The sequence below is a fragment of the Muntiacus reevesi genome, chromosome 21 (genome assembly GCF_963930625.1).
Source record: "Muntiacus reevesi chromosome 21, mMunRee1.1, whole genome shotgun sequence".
Taxonomy (NCBI): Eukaryota; Metazoa; Chordata; class Mammalia; order Artiodactyla; family Cervidae; genus Muntiacus; species Muntiacus reevesi.
Genome location: NC_089269.1, coordinates 48,189,083 through 48,211,436, shown reverse-complemented (window position 1 = coordinate 48,211,436; position 22,354 = coordinate 48,189,083). Strand labels below are relative to the sequence as shown.

General features: G+C 46.5%; 1 protein-coding gene across 1 annotated transcript in view; it reads left to right on the top strand.

Moving 5' to 3' along the window:
- TIAM1 (TIAM Rac1 associated GEF 1) overlaps nt 1–22,354 on the top strand; it is a 187,506-nt gene that overhangs the window by 26,318 nt on the left and 138,834 nt on the right. The window contains exon 3 of the mRNA XM_065913560.1: nt 4,192–5,165. Coding sequence (XP_065769632.1) covers nt 4,203–5,165 — 963 coding nt within the window. The 5' untranslated portion in view covers nt 4,192–4,202. The remainder of the gene's footprint in view (nt 1–4,191; nt 5,166–22,354) is intronic.

The window sequence follows — 22,354 nt, the reverse complement described above, 5'->3', positions numbered from 1 at the left end:
TGTGTGGTGATTATGTTGGCTCAGTACTCATCACTACCTTTTACTTTTGTTTCTAAAATGCATGAGCATTTTTTGACTCCTTATCACGCGTGGAACACTTGTAGTCTCTATGAGTGTGAGTGTTCGTCACTCAGACATGTCTGACTCTTTGCAACCCCGCTGTAGCCCAGCCAGGCTCTTCTGTCCATGGAATTTTCCCAGGGAAGAATAATTGGAGTGGGTTGTCATTTCCTTCTCCAGGGGGTCTTCCCAACCCAGTGATTGAATCCAGGTCTCCTGCATTGCAGGCAGATTCTTTTACCTTCTGAGCTACCAGGGAAGCCCTCTCGGTAGAGGCTTCAAAAAAGAAGTGTAAGCCACTTTCTGCCCAAAGTTGCTTTCAGACTCAGAGAAACAAATGAAGACTGTGTAAATGTAAAGTATAAGCCAGGTTTGTTTTGGTTTGTTATAAGTAAATGATAAGGGATAAATAGGAGAGAGCGGGGGAATGTGAAGATGGTGAAAGTAGCTGGCATTTGCCATTTGTATGTGGAGAGGATTAGGACTTTCAAGTCACCACTGTTCTGGGGGTTGCCTATGGGATGGGGTTGTCCCTGCAAGGGGAGATTGTGTCTCTTGTATGCAGTGAGCAATTTTCATTTTTCATGCTTGTGTTGTTTCAGGGTCTCCCACTGATCCCCACATGGGCCTCATGAGTCTCGCTGACCTTTGGGGGAAAGCTCTTAAAGGAAGGGGTGTTTCGGCAGTCCCTAGGAACATTTTTCTCCTAACTTGAGTTGCTTCAAACTTCCTGCTGACTTGACTTAGATCATCCCCTGAGAATCGCTCTTGATAGGATTTAAGAGATTTGGCGTTCATCTCTAAATTCTAGTTCTGAAGATAAAAATGGCTTCTTTCCTACCTTGGCTTGCTGAAAAGAATCTTGCTACTAAAAATGCTATTAATATAACAGACCCGTCAGAGTGATGCAGGGAACACTGTAATTCTTGAAGGTTGGGGCCATTTGCTTTAGGAAAACACTCCTGAGGCTTTTAACTTGATTAGTTTTCTGTTGGCAGAAACAAGCCTAACCAGAAATTTGTTGTTAAGAATATGTCTGTCAATTTATATTTGCAAACTTTTGTATACAGCAGAAGGGGGCTCCATCTGAGCATATTGGGGGGCTCCATTCGAGCATATTTGGGGTGACAGCTTTGCCTTTCTATACCGCAGTTTTGGTCACCTTCATTCTTTCCCTCTTTTCAGTTTAAATCTATGTGATTCTTAAAATGGGACTGTGGCTAACAACACTTTTTCTGAACTTTTAATTGCTCCTTGGCAAAACATATAGATACACAGACACATCCAGGTATCTTTTTTTTTTTTTTTTTTTTCTTTTTAGCTGTGCTGGGTCTTCTTTAGACTGTGTTCAGGCTTTCTCGAGTTGCATTGAGTGGGGACCTCTGTTGGGGTGCGCTTCTCTTGTTGTGGACTCTAGGGCCCGCATGCTTCGGTAGTCGTGGTATGCAGGCTTAGTTGCCCTGCTGCATGTAGAATCTTAGTTCCTGGACCAGGGCTGGAACCGTGTCTCCTGCATTAGCTGGCAGATTCTTAACCACTGGATCACCAGAGAAGTCCCCATCTATGTATCTTCAAGTGAAATTGCTCAGTCGTGTCCGATTCTTTGTGACCCCATGGTCTGTAGCCCGCCAGGCCCCTCTGTCCATGGGATTTCCCAGGCAAGAATACTGGAGTGGAGCCTTTCCCTTCTGCAGGGGTTCTTCCCGACCATGGAATTGAACCAGGGTCTCCTGCATTGCAAGCAGATTCCTTACCAACTGAGCTATCCGGGAAGCTGTACCCTTAAAAAATCAAGAACCCTGAGACATTGGTCATGGCTTTTAGCCTTACTTTAGATGCTTGTTAAAATATTTTACTTGTAAAAATGTAGCACATGATATTCTTAGGAATATAGATCACATAAATGGTCACACATGGACCCTGAGTCTTTTCATTTTCCCTGCACTGAGTTGAGTCTCTGTATTTTTTTCTTGCTTCTTCAAGGTGCCAGCCAGAGAGGCGTGAACTTATTGCTTTGAAGTATATTTGCTACTAGTAAAAGGATGATTCTCTTTCTTGGAAACTTCGCTCTCAGAATCATATGATGTGTGACCTGGTAGGGAATATTCCAGTATGGGAATAGCCTCACATCTGGTGTCTGTATGAGTTACCTCTGAACTCATCGGAACATTCAATGGAGGTTTTTCCCTTTTTGTTGCCACAAATTTCATTTCAGTAAAGATGTGCTTGTAGGAATTTAAGCAACCTTTGAGACTGAAGAGTAGGATTGTAGCGTGGTTCTGGAGCATTGGGAACGAATATATTACATTGCAGGGGGTTTCAAACTGTAATGGGTACAATAAATTTGTTCCTGTTTCCCTCTGTACCTTTTACTTTTTTGTTTATTATATCCCTTCCCTGGCTTGGAATATCAGTTTCATGAGAGTGGAGAATGTGTATCTTTTTTTCTCTGCTGTATCTCTGGATTCTGGAACATGGTAGCTATGCAGTGTTTATTTTCTTTCTTTCTTTCTTTCTTTTTTCTCCTTTTAAACAGTTTTCAAGATTGCTCAGCCAGTCAGGGCAGAAGCTGGCATGAGCATTGGGACTCCATCCCCACCTCTTTGTTTAAAAAAAAAGAAAAAAAAAAATTACTTATTTGGCTACATCAGGTCTTCAGTTGTGGCACTCTGAATCTTTTAGTTGCTGGCATACTGGGATCTTAGTTGCCACCTGTGGGATCTAGTTCCCTGTGAAAGTGAAAGTGTTAGTTGTTCAGTCCTGTGACCCATCTATGAACTGTAGCCCTCCAGGCTCCTCTGTCCCTGGGGATCCTCCAGGCAAGAATACTGCAGTAGGTAACCATTCCCTCCTCCCAGGGGTCTTCCTCACCTAGGGATCTACCCTGTGTCTCCTGCATCACCAGGTGGATTCTCTACCATCTGAGCCACCGAGTTCCCTGACCTGGGATCAGACCCGGGCCCCCTGCATTGGAAGCATGGAATCTTAGCCACTGGACCACCAGGGAAGTCCCAGTATGTATATTTTCTGAATGAGTGACCGTGTAGATGATTGTCCGCATCAACTCAGGGATGCACTCGGCTACTCTGCTTTTCTTCTCTCCTTTCTGACCATTTTCATGTGTGTATCCTAAGTGTATACAGTTGAAATGGTCTAGAGAAACCTCACTGCAGAGCAAGGAGAATAAGGCTAAATAGAGTCATACTTGTTGAGTGCTGAGGATGTTTTCATTTCTCACTGTGGGTAATAGCCCTCAGACCAATGAGAGAGACAGGAAAAATGTTAAGGAAAGGACTTGAATTAACCTGGGTAGCTCCAAAAGGCTGAACCACATTTAGTGATTTCATCATGTGAATTTCTTTGTGCAGGGCACTCTGTACCAGATTAATGTTCTCGGGTTGGATTTGCTCCCAGAAATAAACCCATTAGTTTGCTGTTGCGCATCTCTCTCTCTCCCTCCCACTTTGCCCCCCTCTCCCCTCTTAAGGTTTTCAGAAAGCTGTGGCATTAAAGGTAAAAAGCCCCCTTTCTTTTTGACTTTATCAGGAAGAGTTGATTGGACTTCACGTCTTGAGCCTTCCCGTTTTTTATTGATTTTGAAGGGTAGATGAAGTCAGGATGAAACGGAAAAGGGGAGGAAGTGCCTTTATTCAGTGCATCTCGGAGTTTCGCCTGGTTTTTTGAAATATGTCATTTCAGACAGAACGTTACTCATTTGGAGCAGGCACCTTGGTTTGTACTTTTTAGAGTTTCTAGTTGATGGAGAGGCGTGGAGCTTTAAATAGGCAGCCCTAGAGTTTAGGGAGAGGAGAGCAGGTGTTGCCAGCTTTATGAAGGCAACTCTGTGCCTTGCTTGGTGTTCTGCTCCCGTCCCCAGGCAGAGATCCGGGTCAGCCCCCAACGATCTTATTTATGTTCTTATTTCACGTCTCCGCAGGAGTCGGCTCAGTAGGTGATGTTAGTTCTCACCTGCTGCCGCGTTAGGAGTCCAGGTACCTGCCAGATGCATATAGGCGCTGCTGTTACCTGCCAAGCTGCCTCCCTCCGTAGGTACTGAGCTCTTCCCGTTGACCGCCCGTACCCATGGGTGACTCAGTGATCCTCTCCTTTTTTTTTTCCCCCTTGCTACAGACCATAACACCATGGGAAACGCAGAAAGTCAGAACGTCGTGCACGAGTTCTACGGCGAGAAGCACGCCGTCCTGGGGCGCAAGGCCACGTCGCGCTCCCTGCGCCTGTCGCACAAGGCGCGGCGGAGCAGGCACGCCTCCTCCGGCAAGGCGACCCACCGGAGCTCCGAAGTCAGCACCCGCTCCAGCAGCACCCCCAGCATCCCCCAGTCCCTGGCCGAAAATGGCCTGGAGCCCTTCTCCCAGGAAGGCACCCTCGAGGACTTCGGGAGCCCCATCTGGGTGGACCGAGTGGATATGGGCTTGAGACCCGTGTCCTACACCGATTCCTCCGTCGCTCCCAGCGTGGACAGCAGCATCGTCCTCACTGCAGCCTCCGTGCAGAGCATGCCAGACTCGGAGGACAGCCGGCTTTACGGGGATGACGCGGCGTACTTGGCGGAGGGCGGCAGGCGGCAGCGCCCCTATGCCTCCAACGGGCCCGCGTTCATGGAGACAGCGAGCTTTAAGAAGAAGCGCTCCAAATCTGCAGACATCTGGCGGGAGGACAGCCTGGAATTCTCACTCTCTGATCTGAGCCAAGAACATTTAACAAGCAACGAAGAGATCTTGGGTTCCGCCGAGGAGAAAGACTGCGAGGAGGCTCGGGCGATGGAAACCCGGGCGAGTCCGCGGCAGCTCAGTGCCTGTCAACGGGCCAATTCGCTGGGGGACTTGTACGCTCAGAAGAACTCTGGGGTGACGGCAAACGGGGGGCCCAGGAGCAAACTTGCAGGCTACTGTCGGAATTTGGTGTCTGACATCCCCGATCTCGCGAACCATAAGATGCCACCAGCTGCCGCTGAAGAGGCTCTCCCCTACAGTAATTACAATACACTCCCCTGTAGGAAATCTCACTGTCTCTCTGAAGGTGCCACCAACCCACAGATTAGCCATAGCAGCAGCATGCAAGGCAGAAGAGCAAAAACCACTCAGGTAAAGTGCCTGGAATCTGTTGCGGTGTTTTGGAAACTGGTGCATGACTCCAAGTGCATGATTGGGCTCTTAGGAGGTTCCCATCTTGTAGCTGCGTGTTAAACAGTTTTTCCCTGGTGGGTGCTGCCTCTCTGAAGATTCGTCTGTCTGCTGCTTCGCCCCTCTGGCAGTTCTGTTGCTGAAGGGGTGGGAATTCAGGAAGAAGTGTGTGTGTGTGGGTGAGGTGACAGGAGTGGGAATGAAGCTGATAAGTTCGTATCGGGAAACTGCCTCCCCAGTTCAGCTCTCAGCAGCACCTCACTGGGTCTGCGCTTCCTTCCTAACGTGGTTTTCTCTCCGTGGACAGATGGGGATGGTGGGCTGTGAACTCTTGGAGCTTATTTCTTCCGAGCCGCAGGTGGGAAGAGGTTAGTCGGCAGGCGGCTCCTTGGAGGAAGCCTTTTTTGATTCGGGGCCGGCTGTGGTCACTTGTCAGCTTCTGTCCGAGGTTGGCAGGCTGACTGCCTTCCCGGGAGCCATTTCAATTTCCTGTTCCTTTGCGATGCTGGCCAGCCCTCTCTCTCTGGAGGGAGTTGTTGCAGGAGGAATAATGTGGGTGGGTTCCAGGTCTGTTCCGCAGCCAACTGGCTTCTGACCTTGGGCAAAACGCTGACTTCCATCCAGGTGCTCTTCTGACCACTGGGGTGAAGATGCTTGACTCACCTGCTTCTGGGTCTGGGGCATGATGGTGTGCATGTGAAAGTGTTTTCAGAGATTTAAAATGTGTCTTGCCAGTGAAAGGAAGACTGCTCCCACATTCCCTTAATCATTACTGATAATTATTGGGCGAGCCAAAAAGTTCGTTCGGGGGTCTGGTCACCCCTGTACAAAATTTGTGACCAACCCAGGATCATGAGGATAATGACATGTCAAGTAATCCTGCCTGCGTCAGTCCTTTTCTGGTCCTGCTGTTCCCTGGAGCAGGGTTCCAGGAGTCCTGGCTTGTGCTGAGGATGGGTCGGTAGCTTACAAGATGGCATTTCAGATCCGGAATCCAGGTGGGTCTCCTTTGCCCTGAAAGGTGTATTGGCGCCCACAGTGAGCAGTGAATACCACTGAGGTCAGCTGGAAATCAGCAAGTGTGCTCTGACCTGGCCAGCAGGGTGATGCTGCACCTCTGGGCTTGCTTCAGTGCAGGTCAGGGGGGTATTGTGAAGTTCAGTTGTCTTGGGAAGGGTGTCTAAGTATAATGGGTAGATGGTCATCGTGACCATTTTTCACTGCGTGGTTGAGGGGTATTAAATGCATTCATATGGTCGTGTAGCCATCACTATGCTTCATCTTCAGAACTCTTCATCTTGTGGAACTGAAACTTCATCCCCCTTAAACAGTTGTTCCCCTTTTACCCTCTCCTCAGCCCCTGGCAACTGCCATTCTACTTTCTGTCTCAATGAATTTGACTCTAGATACCTCATCTAAAGTGAGTCATAGAGTATTTGTCTTTTTGTGACAGGCTTATTTCCTGGGCTTCCAAGGGTGCTCAGATGGTAAAGCGTCTGCCTGCAATGCGGGAGACTGTGGTTCGATCCCTGGGTCAGGAAGATCCCCTGGAGAAGGGAATGGCAGCCCACTCCAGTATTCTTGCCTGGAAAATCCCATGGGCGGAGGAGCCTGGTATGTTACAGTCCATGGGGTTTCGAAGAATTGGACACGACTAAGCGATTTCACTTTCACTTATTTCTCGTAGGCTAATATCCTCAGGGTTCACACATAGCAGCAAGTGTCAGAATTTCCTTCCTTTTTCAGGCTGAATAATATTCCACTAACGCTTCACCCTCCCGAAACAGCCCCCGCCGCACCCCAGCCATTCATTTGTTGAATGACAAGTTTGGCTGATGTCCAAGCCAGGTATCCTGGCTCCACCTCTTTTTACCTGAGTAACTTTGAGCACAGTTTTTAAGTCTCTCGAAGCCTTAATTTCTTCATCTGTCAAATGGACAAAGTAATAAGATTTTTTGAGAAAATGGACGGTAAAGGCTAGTGCTTGGTACTTTAGAAGCCACCAGTAAGGGACAGTATGTTAGTTGTAATTTTCAGTATCCTGAATGGTGTTCTATGAGTTGAGGACCCCAGGTAGTTTGGTGTTTATATCAAACTTTGCATCTTGGAAACAAAATGATAAAAAAAGGCTAATTCGGAGGTGTGAGAAGGTGAGCGTGGATATTGCATTCAGATGCTCTCCTTGAATGTTGACCCATCTCTTTTCTTTTTAAAAAGTATTTTTAATTAATTTATTTTTGCAGTGAGGGGAGGCTTCAGTAGTTGTGACACATGGGATTTAGTAACTCCAAGACCTGTGGGATCTTCCTGGCGATATAGGGATCGAACCCATGTCCCCTGCATTGGCAGGCGAATTCTTTAGCATTGGACCACTAGAGGGGAAGTCCTGACCTGTCTCTTTTCTGAAGCATTATTATAATGATAGAAATGACGCCATGTGGTCCCTCTGCCTGCCCCGGGCAGGACTCTGCTTGCACTGGCAACTTGAGGAGTCAGGACACAGGTGGGATGGAGGTCCTATTAAAGGATCCCCTGAAAGGCATTGCAGGTTTTGTCCTTTAGACATCACCAGATTGACACTGCAGGCCTGATTGGCAGAGAATGGTCTTGTCAGCTCCATCAGGGTCCATTGATCCAGAATCTTTTAAAAGAAACCTCGCCTCTCTCGTTTCTACCTGGAACAACGCTAAGTTAGCATCCATTCTATGTGAGATTTGTGGGGGGTGCTGGGTGGTGTTCTGGCTCTCTGGCTCCGACCCTGGGGGGCAGGTGGACCCCTGCTTCCCCCCACCCCTCACTGATGGGACTGTGAGCCTTTGAGTCCTGGCCGCCCCCAGGAGTGGGCCAGAGCTGGTATCACGGGAAATTTTCACGTGTACTTATTGTATGCCACTTCCATTCTTTGGCTTGTTGCCTTCTAAAATTGTTAATATATGGAAGTGAGATCATCTCAGAGTTCTGTCTTATAAAGCACTCCGGTAGCTTAATGTAGCCCAGAGTACAGGGGGCCGGGATTCCTGATAAGTACATCCGCTTCTGGCTCAGTCCTTATGGACCAGTGACCTTGGGCGAGTCACTTCATCACTGGCTCCTTGTCTGTCCAGGGTGAGTGACACCAGGCTCCGATGGGGCCAGTAGGAGAACCAAGTGGGATTCCATACATAGAATCCTTCTGCAGAGTCTATAAAATGAACGGAAGTCTTATTTTGGTCTCAATGTTAACGTGTTGAGTGAGGATCTTTAATGACTTGAAACAAACCCCAGAATTATGCACAACACTATCCACCCACCCACGCTTCCTCTTCTTAAGTTTGGCGTGTTCATCCAACGTGATTTTTTGAGAACCCACTATGTTCCAAACAGTGTATTTTAAGAGACAGTGGGTGTGGAGGCTTCTTTGAAAGTAGTTCTTTTTTCCTTTTCTTTTGTTGGTGAACGTTTCTGACCCAGGGGCCCTCTCCCATGAGTTCGGATCATAGATATTAACAGTCTCCTCGTTTGCCCTGGTGATGTAGTCGAATCTGTAATAGTCTTGTCAGCAGTTTTATTCCTCAGAAAAGAGTTCCTGGCAGGCATTTGGCCCAAGGGTCTGGCCTCCGAGCCTGGGGGACAATGTTTTATCTGAACAAACATGGAGAACATCTTTTTATTTGCAAATGATCAAAACAGAGTTTGGAACCATTCTTCCTATTTTTGTATTTGAGTAGTAGTTGGACATGTTACTGAGCTATGAATCTGAAGTCAGTGGAGTTCATATTTTGGTTTTTAAAAATGACACATTTCATGGGTCTGCTACCCAGTAAGTGCTGAGGAATTCTATTTGTTGAATTCAGTACATGTGAATATGTGTGTGTGCTGTGTGCATAAGACTGCATCTTGAGAATCAGTCTGCTGCTCATTTGTTGGGGGGATTTACCCAGACTATGTTAAACAGAGCTTATTTGTATTGACTGCTGTGAAATCCCAATAGATTGCCTCTTGATTTAATGGATGCCTCTTTGGTTTCTTGGCCTAAACTTTACTGTCTTGGTGTTCCTATGGTTAATGGATAGAGAGGGGGCAGCCGCTGTCCTGCAAAGAAGAGATTCTGAAGCAGCAGGTCTGAGCTTGCGAGTTTGAACCCTGTTCGCTGGTGGCTGTGTAACCCAGAAGGATCTCAGTGCGTCTTGAATGAGGCCAGTGTGAGGGCTGCACACAGGAGTGGAGGTAGACGGAACTCCTGGCACAATGTCTTGCATGTGATCGGTTCAGTTCAGTCGCTCCATGTCCTGACTCTTTGCGACTCGTGGACTGCAGCACGCCAGGCTTCCCTGTCCATCACCAGCTCCCAGAGTTTACTCAGACTCATCCATTGAGTCAGTGATGCCATCCAACCATCTCATCCTCTGTCCTCCCCTTCTCCTCCTGCCTTCAATCTTTCCCAGCATCGGGGTCTTTTCCAGTGAGCCAGTTCTTCCCATCAGGTTGCCAAAGTATTGGAGTTGCAGCTTCAACATCAGTCCTTCCAATGAATATTCAGGACTGATTTCCTTTAGGATGGACTGGTTGGATCTCCTTGCAGTCCAAGGGTCTCTTGAGAGTCTTCTCCAACACCATTGTTCAAAAGCATCAATTCTTTGGCATTCAACTTTCTTTATAGTCCAACTCTCACATGTATACATTACTACTGGAAAAACGATAGCCCTGACTAGACGGACCTTTGTTGGCAATGTCTCTGCTTTTTAATATGCTGTCTAGGTTTGTCATAGCTTTTCTTCCAAGGAGCAAGTGTCTTTTAATTTCATGGCTGCAGTCACCATCTGCAGTGATTTTGGAGCCCCCCAAAATAAAATCTGTCACTGTTTCCATTGTTTCCCCATCTATTTGTCATGAAGTGATGGGACCGGATGCCGATCTTAGTTTTCTGAGTGTTGAGTTTTAAGCCAGCTTTTTCACTCTCCTCTTTCACTTTCGTCAAGAGGCTCTTTAGTTCTTCAATTTCTGCCATAAGGGTGGTGTTGTCTGCGTATCTGAGATTATTTATATTTCTCCTGGCAATCTTGATTCCAGCTTGTGCTTCATCTAGTCTGACATCCAGTGGAGTTTGGATATGGGGGATAGATTTTGTGTCTAATTAGGCTGTTTTTAGCCTTACTTGTATGGTGATGGCTTCCAGGAATTCTCTCCCATCTACTCTTTCAATTTGCCCAGAATTTGTGACATGAATGTGCAGGAGCGGAAGTCACATCTCAGTGTAAATTTGCCCCATGGCATCCAGAGTAGACAGTAGACACCACACTGTCTTCCCATGTGCAAATAGGATTCAGCTCCTGTGCCTTCAGAGTTTAACATCAAAACCCTCAGTTTTGTTGAAGCCCAAAGGGGTGGTGGGCTGAAAAGAAAACAGTAACTGTCTACTACCATGAGCCAAAAGAGTGGTTCCTGAGAGAGATGACCAAAGATGACTTCATTTTTATTTTTTTAATTGAAGTTTAGTTGGTTTACAGTGTTGTGTTAATTTCTGCTACTGTGCAGCAAAGTTTTATATATATATAGTTATATATATATGGGCTTCCCTGGTGGCTCAGATGGTAAAGCATCTGCCTGGAAAGCGGGAGACCCAGCTTCAACCCCTGGGTTGGGAAGATCCCCTGGAGAAGGAAATGACAACCCACTCCAGTACTCTTACCTGGAAAATTCCGTGGACTGAGGAGCCCTATAGGCTGCAGTCCATGGGGTCGCTAAGAGTCCAACACGACTGAGCAACTTCACTCACTTGTATAGTTTTATATATATATATATCCACACACATTCAGTTATATATTATATTACATAATATATACATAATATATGTATACATATATGTATATATAATATATACTATATATATACATAAATTGAAGTTTAGTTGGTTTATAGTGTTAATTTCTGCTACTGTGTGACAGAGTAATTCAGTTATATATACACATTCAGTTATATATTATTATATCACATAATATATACATAATATTGTATATATATACATAATATATATATATATACACACACAATCCTTTTCAAATTCTTTCCATTATAATTTAGTACAAGATGTTGAATATAGTTCCCTATGCTATATAGTAGGACCTTTTGTTTATCATGTAGACTGCTAACTCCAAATTCCCACTCCAGGCCTTAGCCCCGCCCCTGCCCCGCCCCCGCCCCCGCAACTACAGGTCTGTTCTGTGTCCTGAGTCTAGCTCTGTTTTGCAGATAGTTCGTTTGTGCCACATGTTAGATTCCCCGTGTATCACACAGCATCTGTCCTCCTCTTCCTCACTTCACGTAGTCTGATAATCTCTAGTTCCGTCCCTGTTGCTGCAAATAGCATTATTTTGTTCTCTGCCGTGGCTGAGGAGCGTTTCATTGTACACACATAGCATTCTCTATATCCATTCATCTGTCACTGGATATTCAGGTTGTTTTCCATGTCTTGGCTGCTGTGAACACAGAGGTGCATGTACCTTTTCAAATTACAGTTTTTTTGGATACACGGCCAGGAGAGGGACTGCTGGATCATATGGTAGCTTTATTTTTAGTTTTTTGAGGCACCTCCATACTCTTTTCCATGAACTTACTTCCCACCAATAGAGTAAGAGGGTTCTGTTTTCTCCACACCCTCTCCAGCATGTTTTCTTTTTTAGACGTTTTGATGATGGCCATTCTGACTGGTGTGAGGTCCTACCGCATGATAGTTTTGATCTGCGTTTCTCTCGTAATTAGTGGTGTTGAGCATCTTTTCACGTACCTGTTGACCATCTGTATGTCTCTTTTTGGAGAGGTGCCAAAGATGACTTTAGAAGGCTCTGTCCTTGATAAAACTTTCTTGCTTGGATAAACAGGTAATAGGATTGGTGATTTCAGCCAGATAGAGGGTGGTCAGAGAAAGATCTTGAGTTCCTGTAAAAAACTGTCTTGGTGCTTAAAATTTTGTTTTGTTTTATACTTAGCTTAAATGGTTCAAGGATAATATGTTTCCTGAGCTGAGAATTGGCATCAGCCTCCAAGAGATTCCTAACCTTTGGTCACAGATTCCTTTGAGAATCAGATGAAAAAATTAGATTTTTTTGGATCAAATACAGGGACCACCCTGCTGTGTATCATTTCAGGGGACATGGGTCCTCCAGCATCCATCGAGAAGCTTCTGGTTAAGAACCTCAGGTTAATTCTTCATGAAACAAAATATTTTTATATACAGTCCACTTAAAACAACCTCTTCTTCAATTCTCCTTTTTGATGCTTCTTTTTTCTTTTATCTTTCTTTTTCTGGCATGTAAGTTAAGCAGTGAGATATTTATTTTGAAAAACAGCCCATCCATTTTCAACATGAATATCCATCTCCTTTGCCAAGATCTTCTTTTGAGGAGTGGGAGTTGGTGGCCAAAAGATGGCTTGTATCCACAGTTCTCAGACTCCTTTCTACTCTTAAAAAGTATCACAGCCTCCAAGGAGCTTCTATTCATGTGGGTTATATCTGTAAATATTTATCACACTACGAATTGAACCAGAAATGTAAAAAATACTTGTTAATTCATCTTAAAATAGCAGCAATAAACCATTACATGTTCACATAAATATCTTAATATTTTTTTCTTCTTTTTTTTAATTTCTTTTTTTAAAATAAATATCTTTAATTGTTAAATTTTATCTTCTAAAATTAAGAAAAGGTCGAGAAGGTCATTGTTTCTTTGCTGTGAATTTGTTTTGGTGGCATTGGGTCTGTGTCACTGTGCACAGGCTCTCTCTCTCATCCTCTCTGTTGGGTGAGGACTTCTTATCGCTGGGCTCATCCTCTCTGTTGGGTGATGGCTTCTCATCGCTGGGCTCATCCTCTCTGTTGGGTGATGGCTTCTCATCGCTGGGCTCATCCTCTCTGTTGGGTGAGGACTTCTTATCACTGGGCTCATCCTCTCTGTTGGGTGACGGCGTCTCATTGCTGAGCTCATCCTCTCTGTTGGGTGAGGGCTTCTCATCGCTGGGCTCATCCTCTCTGTTGAGTGAGAGCTTCTCATCGCTGGGCTCATCCTCTCTGTTGGGTGAGGGCTTCTTATCGCTGGGCTCATCCTCTCTGTTGGGTGATGGCTTCTCATTGCTGGGCTTATCCTCACTGTTGGGTGACGGCTTCTCATTGCTGGGCTCATCCTCTCTGTTGGGTGACAGCGTCTCATTGCTGAGCTCATCCTCTCTGTTGGGTGAGGGTGTCTCATTGCTGGGCTCATCCTCTCTGTTGAGCCAGAGCTTCTCATCGCTGGGCTCATCCTCTCTGTTGGGTGATGGCTTCTCATTGCTGGGCTTATCCTCTTTGTTGGGTGATGGCTTCTCATCGCTGGACTCGTCCTCTCTGTTGAGTGACGGCTTCTCTCTACAGTGGCCTTACTTGTTGCAGTCCCTGGGCTTGGTAGCTGTGGTACGTGAGCTCAGTTGCTCCCTGGCATGTGGAATCTTTCCAGACCAGGAATCGAACCCCTGTTCCCTGCATTGGCAGGCAGATTCTTATCCACTGTACCTCCAGGGAAGTTCCATTTTGTGTGTTTGCAGCTCTCTACATTTTCTAACCTATCGAGTCTTGTAGTTGCTCTGCTTTCACTCTTTTGTGATATGCTCTTTTGCTGGACTGTTTTGGAAACCTTTGCTTCGAATAGGTAGTTGGAAAAGGGAGGGCTTTGGGGCCCCCTGAAATGATTTAAGGAACCCTGGCCCCTACTCAGGGAGTGGCTCATTTATGCTAATATAGCTTGGGGAGGTCCAAAGCTTTGAAAACCACACTCTCCATTTAGTCTGTGAGGAGAGGCGAGTCAGTGTCCCTCGACATAAATCGTGTCCTGCAATGCTGTGTAATTAATTACTGGTTTTTCTGCGTAACTGGGAAGGATAAAGCGCTGCGATGAGAGCCTGGAGCCTCCCAACGGGCCTGCCTGCAGCTCTGGGAGCGTCTCTGCAGAGCCCGGGGCGGGGAACACCCACCAGCTTTTCACTGCGGTTGGGGCCCGGTTTGCTTTGAACCTCCCATTGACAGAATATCTAGTGTGGGCCATAAAACAGCCCAATATGTCCTTCTCACTTTCTCTCCTTTTAAAAAGATGAAAGGAAAAGACATGTAAATGAGCTCTGGTTGTCTCCATGAAAGACATCATAAACCTGGATCTTCGCTGGAAGGTGGGAAGTCAGGCTTCCTGGTTGTGACTTCAGCTGGAGTCGAGCGTGAGCTGAGCCTGCAAATGACTAGATCTTTAAATCAAACTCAAGTGTATTCCATGAGGAATGATTTTCTTGTTGTGAGAGGCGGGTAGAAAATGAACAGCAGTGAAGTTGTTCAACAATGTGTTTTTTTTTTTTTACTGCCTATGCCAGGCCAGGCACTGTTCTTGACTCTTGGGAGTGTCAAGAAAAGATCTCTGAGCTCAGGGGTGAGGTGCGGGTGCGTCCGCATCAAACGATTGGCATAACGAGTACAGGGCGTGCTGTGGGAAAAGAGAGCGAGATGGGGAGGAGTGGGCGGTGGTGGATCTGGTGACAACTCCGGAACACGTGGTCAAGTCAGGCCCCCAGGAAGGGCAGGCTTGGGTAGGGATTGGGAGGGGAGATGGGAGTCAACCATGGATTTGGAAGCTGGGGTCATGCCCTGAGCTTTTGAGAAAGAGCAAAGAGGCCAGTGTGGCTGGGGTGGTGGTGGGGTGGGTGTTGAGAAGTTTCATGGGGATCTAAGGAGATTAAAAGAAGGCTTCTAGCTGAGCCTTGAAGGATCAGTATTCCTGGAATTCCTAGACCCATGAAGGGCTGGGAGCATCCACGGGCAGGAGTTCTTCAGTTTCACTGGTGGCAGGGGGCCTCCAAAGGTCCGGTGCTAAGGCTGGACGTTAGTAACGGACCTTGATTGACAGCCTCAGGCGCCCTCCACCTTGCTCGTGGGAGACTTACTCTACAAGATGGCTTGTTGGGAGGAAGGTAGTTAGAAAAGAGAGTTGATGACTGGAGATGCGATATGTCCTGAGATGAGGGGTGGGTGGGGAGCGACAACAGGCTCTGAGACACACACATAGAAGAACAGATGAAAGGAGAGATGATTCACTGACCTCAGCACAGTGCTGACTCCAATCTGAAGTTACCTGGAGCAACATTTCAAGCTTTAGACAACTTCTGAGTCCCTTGTGAGCAGCAGTAAGAACTTCACTTCCAGCAATTGTAATTGAGAGAAATTTTGAGTCACCCCTGTGGGGAATCATTAGCGAGGATGGGACTGAGGGCTGGAAGCTTGGAAGGGCATGGAGTCTCTGCCTTGGGAAAGGAAGAAGTGGGAAATGGAGCTGGTGTTTAGAAATGTCTCAGACGGGCTGGGACATGTGTAAAGGGGCGAAGAGTAGGAGGCCCAGGGGCTGAAATTGACAAACTTCAGAATCAGGAACTCAGAAAGGCATTGGACATTGTTTATAGAGAGGGGGAATAAAGATCTTTCCATAATGGAAAACAGAGACTGCAGTATTTCTGTAGATCAAGAAAGGCGATTATTGTAACAGTGCCTAGCAATTACTTACAGCATAGGAAGCATCATTTTCTTAGTTTATTGTGCAGTGTTATGAATGTGAACATGATTCAGAGGGATTGCATCGGCTCACACCAACCTTGGTCTGCCTGTCTTTTCCCCCATGAGGCCGTGTTTTTCCCACATTCCTCAGCAACACACTTTTTTCTGTGTTAGTGCAGAAAGCTAGCAAGTGAGGTCAGGCAGTGACTTCCCTCCTTGGGCTGAGATGGATACAACCATGATGACAGTTAACACTCTTGGGCAAGTGCTCTGTGTGCTGGGCAGAGTTGTAGAAAAGGTAGTTAACTCTCTCTCACGTCTTACAGTGTGCCTTACAAAGTAGGTATTATTGCCATTCCCGTTATACAGGTGAGGAAACTGAGGCATGGATTGGTTCAGAATGACATGCCTGGACTTGACATTTGCTGTACTGAGACATACCATGGAGAGGGCGTTGGAAACCACAGACAGTGTGCATGTGTATGCATGGAAGGGGGATGGGGGTACTCAGATTTTGGGGAGAAGATGGTAAACCACAGGAGGAATAGTTTAGAGTTTAGTAAGTCATAAATTGTTCTAGTTCAAGGTTTCCACAGGTCCACAGATATATGCCCAGAAATGGGATTGCTTGATCATAGATCATATGGTCAGGAAAGAATCTGCCTGCCAATGCTGGAGACCTGGGTTCGATCCCTGGGTTGGGAAAATCCCCTGGAGAAGGAAATGGCAACCCACTCCAGTACTCTTGCCTGGGAAATCTTGGACAGAGGAGAGAGGAGCCTGGCGGGCTACAATCCATGGGGTCACCAGAGTTGGACATGACCTGGTGACTAAACCACCACCACCACAGATCAGAATCTCCTCCCGTCACTGAAATTCCGTGAACTCTCCTCTGCTGCGTTTACCATCTCTATATAGGTGTATTGACGCAAAGCTGGATTTATCAGGGAAATTAAAGAAAGTGACAACATAACAGTTTCTAATTGCATTCGACTTAAAACAAGTCGCCTGACTTGTCCCAGGGCCCTTGAACTTTGTGGTTAATGACCTCTCCAGAATTGTGTCCACCCATGATTAGCACAGCAGACCTGTTCCTTGGGGTATTTCTGAGTCCCCTGGAGGAAACGACGTGAGCTTTGCCACAATGTGTCATTAGCCCATGTTCATGCTGGGGGACCCTCCAATTTTCAAGGCCGTGCAAACACGCTTTGAATTTGCCTCTTGCCGCCTCTGCTTTAGTACCAGAGCTCATTTAAGCTTTGTTGCCCAGCTGAAATGACTAAGAAAACTCGCGCTGTTGAATGTTTTGGGCGACAGCTGGCCACTTGTACATCCAGTGGGAAATTGCGTGCGTTGATTTCGGCCGGTGGAATGGAAGCTGGTGAGTGTTTGAAAAATCCGGCTTGGGAGGATTCATCCGGGAAGAACAGGGCTTAAGAGCCTCTATATTCCATGAATGTTATTTATAATTGGAAGCCTCTTCAGTGGAGTGGTTCTAACACGGGGAGTTTATTTTGAGCTATTTTCAGGACGTCTCTGGCCAGATCATGCATCATGCTGGGAGTTACTTCTCTGCTTAGCTAGGGTCTTACTATTTCCCTTGATCTCCTCTGAGTTTTGCTTTAAATTTCAGTATATTTGGTTTGATATTCTAGGACTGATTGTATGCTAAGGTGTCTAACTAAATAAGAAGGGACATACCTTGCATTGGCAATAAAGGCTGTTGGGCTCCCACGGAACTTTTCCCTGAGGTTGACCCCTAAAAGAGTGGGGGTGATTCATAGGCACTTTTGAGTGTGGGGAGAATCAGGTTTCTCAGGTCTGAAGTGTCCTTGAGAGGGAGGTAGTAGGAGGAGGAGCCCTTTGGAAAAATGCACTGGGATTGTTTTCATCGCAGTGATGCTATCTTTCTTCTGAGCTATTGGAAACTGCGTGGCAGTGGTATGCACCTGGCATTTGAGAAGGTTGGGCATTTGGGATGCAGCCTCAGAGCAGTCTTTCAGTGTGTGACCCTAGAGCCTCTACATCCGTTTATCTGACTTCGGTTTCTTCTAGAGATTCTGTGACCTGTAGGCCTCTAACTGTTGTGTGGCACTTCGTTGTTCATTGTTCAATCTCTAAGTGGTGTCCAACCCTATGGACTGCAGCATTCCTGGCTTCCCTGTCCTTCACCATCTCCCGGAGCTTGCTCAAACTCATGTCCATTGAGTCGGTGATGCCATCCAATCGTCTCATCATCGTCTGCCCTCCCCTTCTCCTCCTGCCTTTAATCTTTCTCAGCATCAGGGTTTTTTCCAGTGAGTTGATTCTTTGCATCTGGTGGCCCAAGTATTGGAGCTTTAGCTTCAGCATCAGTTCTTCCAATGAACACTCACTGGTTTGAGCTCCTTGCAGTCCAAGGGACTCTCAGGAGTCTTCTTCAGCACCACAGTTTGAAAGCATCAATCCTTTGGCACTCAGCCTTCTTTATGGTTCAACTCTCAAATCCAAACATGACTACTGGAAAAGCAAAGTGATGTCTCTGCTTTTTAATATGCTGTTTAGTTTTGTCATCGCTCTTCTTCCAATGAGCAAGCTGGATAAAACAGCCCCATGGTAGATGACTCCTGTACTGAAGTTGGAGATGGCTGATGTAGGGGATGTGGAGTCCTATTGACCATTCAGGTCTTGAGTAATGCCTCTAGCTGGGTGGACATCATTTCCCATGGTCCTGGAGCAAGGGTTTCTGGGTATTTGGGAGCATCCCATGCTTCATGGTCAAATAGAGGCTGGGGCTGGGCAGGCAGCTTTTGTTTCTTTTTGGGCAGGCTGAGTCACATATCAGAAGGGGGATGTGTACCACTGAGCCTGCTTAACTACTTGTGGAGACAAGATAGAGCTGGCTTGGGTCACAGATGGGGAGCGTTCCCCTATGGTTACTCTCTCAAAGTATGCCAGCTCATCTGGGGCCAGCAGGCCTGTTACCTGGAGAAATCACTGCTCAGTTCAGTGACTGTCCCAGAGTTGGACACGCACAGCCTGAGCCGTTGCAGAGTTGCAGCATGAGTTGGCATGAGCACATGTGTAAGTATGAAAAAGAGGGGAGTGTCTATCGAGTCCTTAACTCTTAGTTCCAGTGGGGTTCATGGTTTGTGGGGATGTAGCAGATGTTAAGTGGAGAGGGGAGTGACAACCCACTCCAGTATTCTTGCCTGGAGAATCCCTTGGACAGAGGAGCCTGGTGGGCTGCAGTCCATGGGGTCGCAAAGAGTCGCAAAGACACGATTGAGCAGCTAAGCCCAATAGATGTTAAGGGATGTTAGGAGACATGCCTGTCCATTCTCTGCTTGTTTCACTCAGATTCTTTCATCTCCTCCTTCCCCTTCCCGTCACTTTTGAGTTTGAACTCTTTGCCAGAAAGTCACGGCATACAGATGCGCAGTGACTCAGTTTTGTTGGGAAAGCCTGGAAGAGGCACTGTTGGCAAACAGCGGGGAAGGCGTGGTGTTGACTATTGAGACAGGACCCAGTCAGGTGCTCCCTGCAGCTGAGCCATGCGGCCAGCTTGTTGGAGTAGAGGACATCGGAGGCATGGACTCTCACCTCCAATCTGCCACCCACCAGGCCTGTAACTTTCTCCCATCCAAGTACTAACCAGGCCCGACCCTGCTTAGCTTCCGAGATCAGACGAGATTGGGCGCGTTCAGGGTGGTATGGCTGTAGACTGGCCTGTAACTTTCTTGGCATTCGCCAAGGGGATGGTTTTGCAAGGTTCCTTCCTGTTCCCCAGCTCTGGCAATTATCAGGTGCCTGCTATCAATTTCTCCTTTTTTTGTTCTGAACTCTTATGACCCAGGGGGTCATATCCCTGTGCAGCTGATCATTCCCTTCTTACAGAGAAGCAGCTCATCATTTTTCAATTTTGAGGCAAATTTGTAGCTGATTTTTGTCCCTTCTCCCAGAGAAGGACTGAGATGTGAAAACGAGTCCAGATACTGGGGAGATTCATACAAACTCCTCATCTCCCGCCACCCGTGGTTATCTTGAATAATCGGTGATGACTGACTTTACTTATTGTTATCTAGAGGGACATATGGTAAACCGTCCTGCCAGGGAAAAACGTGGGTTGGTAACAGCGCTCTCCTGTTTGTATCGGGGAGTTTTTTAACCTACTGGATCCCTGGGTTGGGAAGATCCCCTGGAGGAGGGCATGGTGACACACTCCAGTATTCTTGCAAAAAAAAATCCCATGGGCGGAGGAGCCGTGTGGGCTCCATGGGGTCACAAAGAGCGGGACATGACTGAAGCGACTGAGTATGCTTGCTCACTCAATGGCACAATATATATATATCACATACCTTCCAAATCTGCGTCCTTGATGACCGTTGGTAGTGGGTAACAGGCAGGACAGCAGATAGGAAAATGACAGGACCGACAGTTACAGGGTCTGCACCTTAGCTGTATGCATGGTTTCTTTGACCCTCTTAAGTCCCTCTATATCCCAGGAACCTACACTCTGTTGCAAGCGTCATTGGTCCTTAGAAATTTGCTTCAGCACTTCCTGCTACTGTCTTCCCGTCTTACCTCCCCCTTGTTTCTTCTTTTTTTTAAAAAATAAACATTTTATTTTAGAACAGTGTTAGAATCAAGGAAATGCTGCAAGCATAGTACGCGGGGTTCCATGCAACCTGCACTCAGTTCACCTTGAACACTTGGTCGAGGTGGTTCTGGCCACTGTCTCCACTGCCAAGTTTCCGCACTTTGCACACTCTATTTCCTTGTGTGTTTTTGTGGTTTTGAAGATGTTCACTGTGCTGGTTTCGGTTCAGTTCAGTTACTCTATTGTGTCAGGCTCTTTGTGATCCCATGGACTGCAGCATGCCAGGCTTCCCTGTCCATCACCAACTCCCGGAGCTTAATGTATGTATGTATTGTGAAATGATTGCCACAATCAAGTTAATTAACACATCCATCACTTACGTAATTACTCCTCTCTTCCTTCCTCCCTCCCTTCCTTCCTTCCTTTTTTTTTTTTTTTTTTTTGTGGTGAGAACACTTATAGGTCTATCCTCCTAGCAAATTTCAAGGATGCAATACAGTATCATTAACTAGAGTCATCTGGCTGTATATCAGATTCCCCAGAACTTAATTGGTCTTGTAACTGAAAGTGTGTAACCTTGACCAGTCTCTCCCCATTCCCCCTAGCCCCCTAGTCTGTCAGCTACCATTCTACTCTCTGATTCTATGGGTTTGACATTTTTGCATTCCACATAGAAGTGAATCCTACAGTATCTGTTTGTCTGTGCACCCCATGATGGTTTTCATGTCTGGCTCTGCCCGTCTTTTAATTGCTAACTTAGGATCTATTCGTGATGAAAGTGAACTCTGAGGGCCTTAACTTAGAATTGACCACGTGAGATGTGCAGAGATGTGGGCACAACACCTGTTTGGGCCTCATGCAGGACAATATTTTTGGGTTGGTTGGCTGAAAAGTTTGTTCTGGTGTTTCTGTAGCATCATATGAAAACCCCGAATTAACTTTTTGGCCAACACATTAGTTTGTGGCTTGGTTCACTCTGCCCCATTAGCTGGCAGCAGAGATTTGAAAGCACAGCATTCAAATCATTTATATGGCAATTGGAATATCCTGTTAGCTTTTACATTTTCAAACTGTAATGAACTATTTATGAGACTAAAGTCTTAAAACACGGTTAAGTCTCCAGACCACGTATTACTTGCATGTCAGTTTCATGTTCCCAGCCTTTCCCTTGGAGAAAAACCAGTCCCATCTCTTATTCCTGAGACTGTCGAACTGTCCTGTTGAATCCTGCTGTCATTATTCTCCGTGGAGGACTACCCTTCTTTAATTATTGTTTGTGGAAATGCCTTTAGCACTTCAGAGCAATCCAGATTCTGATTTAAGAACAGACCTGTCTGTGTCCCGTCGAGCCTGAGAGCAGGGCCAGCACTTTGAAAGTTCCAAATGTTTTTAACCGAGGGATGGATACCCCCCACATCTTGGCAGTTGCCCTGAGCTGCCATTTGGCCCCCGGGGCAGTGAGTAGCTTGTTCAGGCTCCTCGCATCCCAGCTTTGAAAGGGCAGGGGTAATTGGAGAGTCTGCACTGGAGCCGTGTGCAGAGTGAGAAGCTGCTTGTTTTCAAGAAACAAAGCTGATTGGAGCATGAGGGCTCTCCCCTGCTCCTGGGCTATGGGTCCTTGCTGGGTGAGTGGGTGGGGTGGTGCGCTAGTTATCTTTCTAGTCACCAGATCATAAATTAGACTCCTAACTCAGCCTTTTATTTATTTGTTTCTTTTTTTTTAAGTATGCGCTATACAGACCTCATTTTTCCCTTGGAAGCCCCTCCCTCTGGAATAAACTACCTAATCAGCCAGCAGAATTTCCTGGAGCGCCAAGCTGGCTGATGAGGGCCAGGGTGCTGAGTTTGCTCAGCAGGGCAGTGGGGGGGACTCTGAATAGCTGATTTGCCCATTACTTAATTATCTGAGTCAGATCATCGATAAGTTCTTTGCTTTTTGTGTGTGTGTGTGTGTTTTGAATGTTCCGAGTTGTTGACATTCATACTGGGGTGGCTTCATGGTTTTCCTGAGCTGCTCAGCAGGCAAGTTGGGTT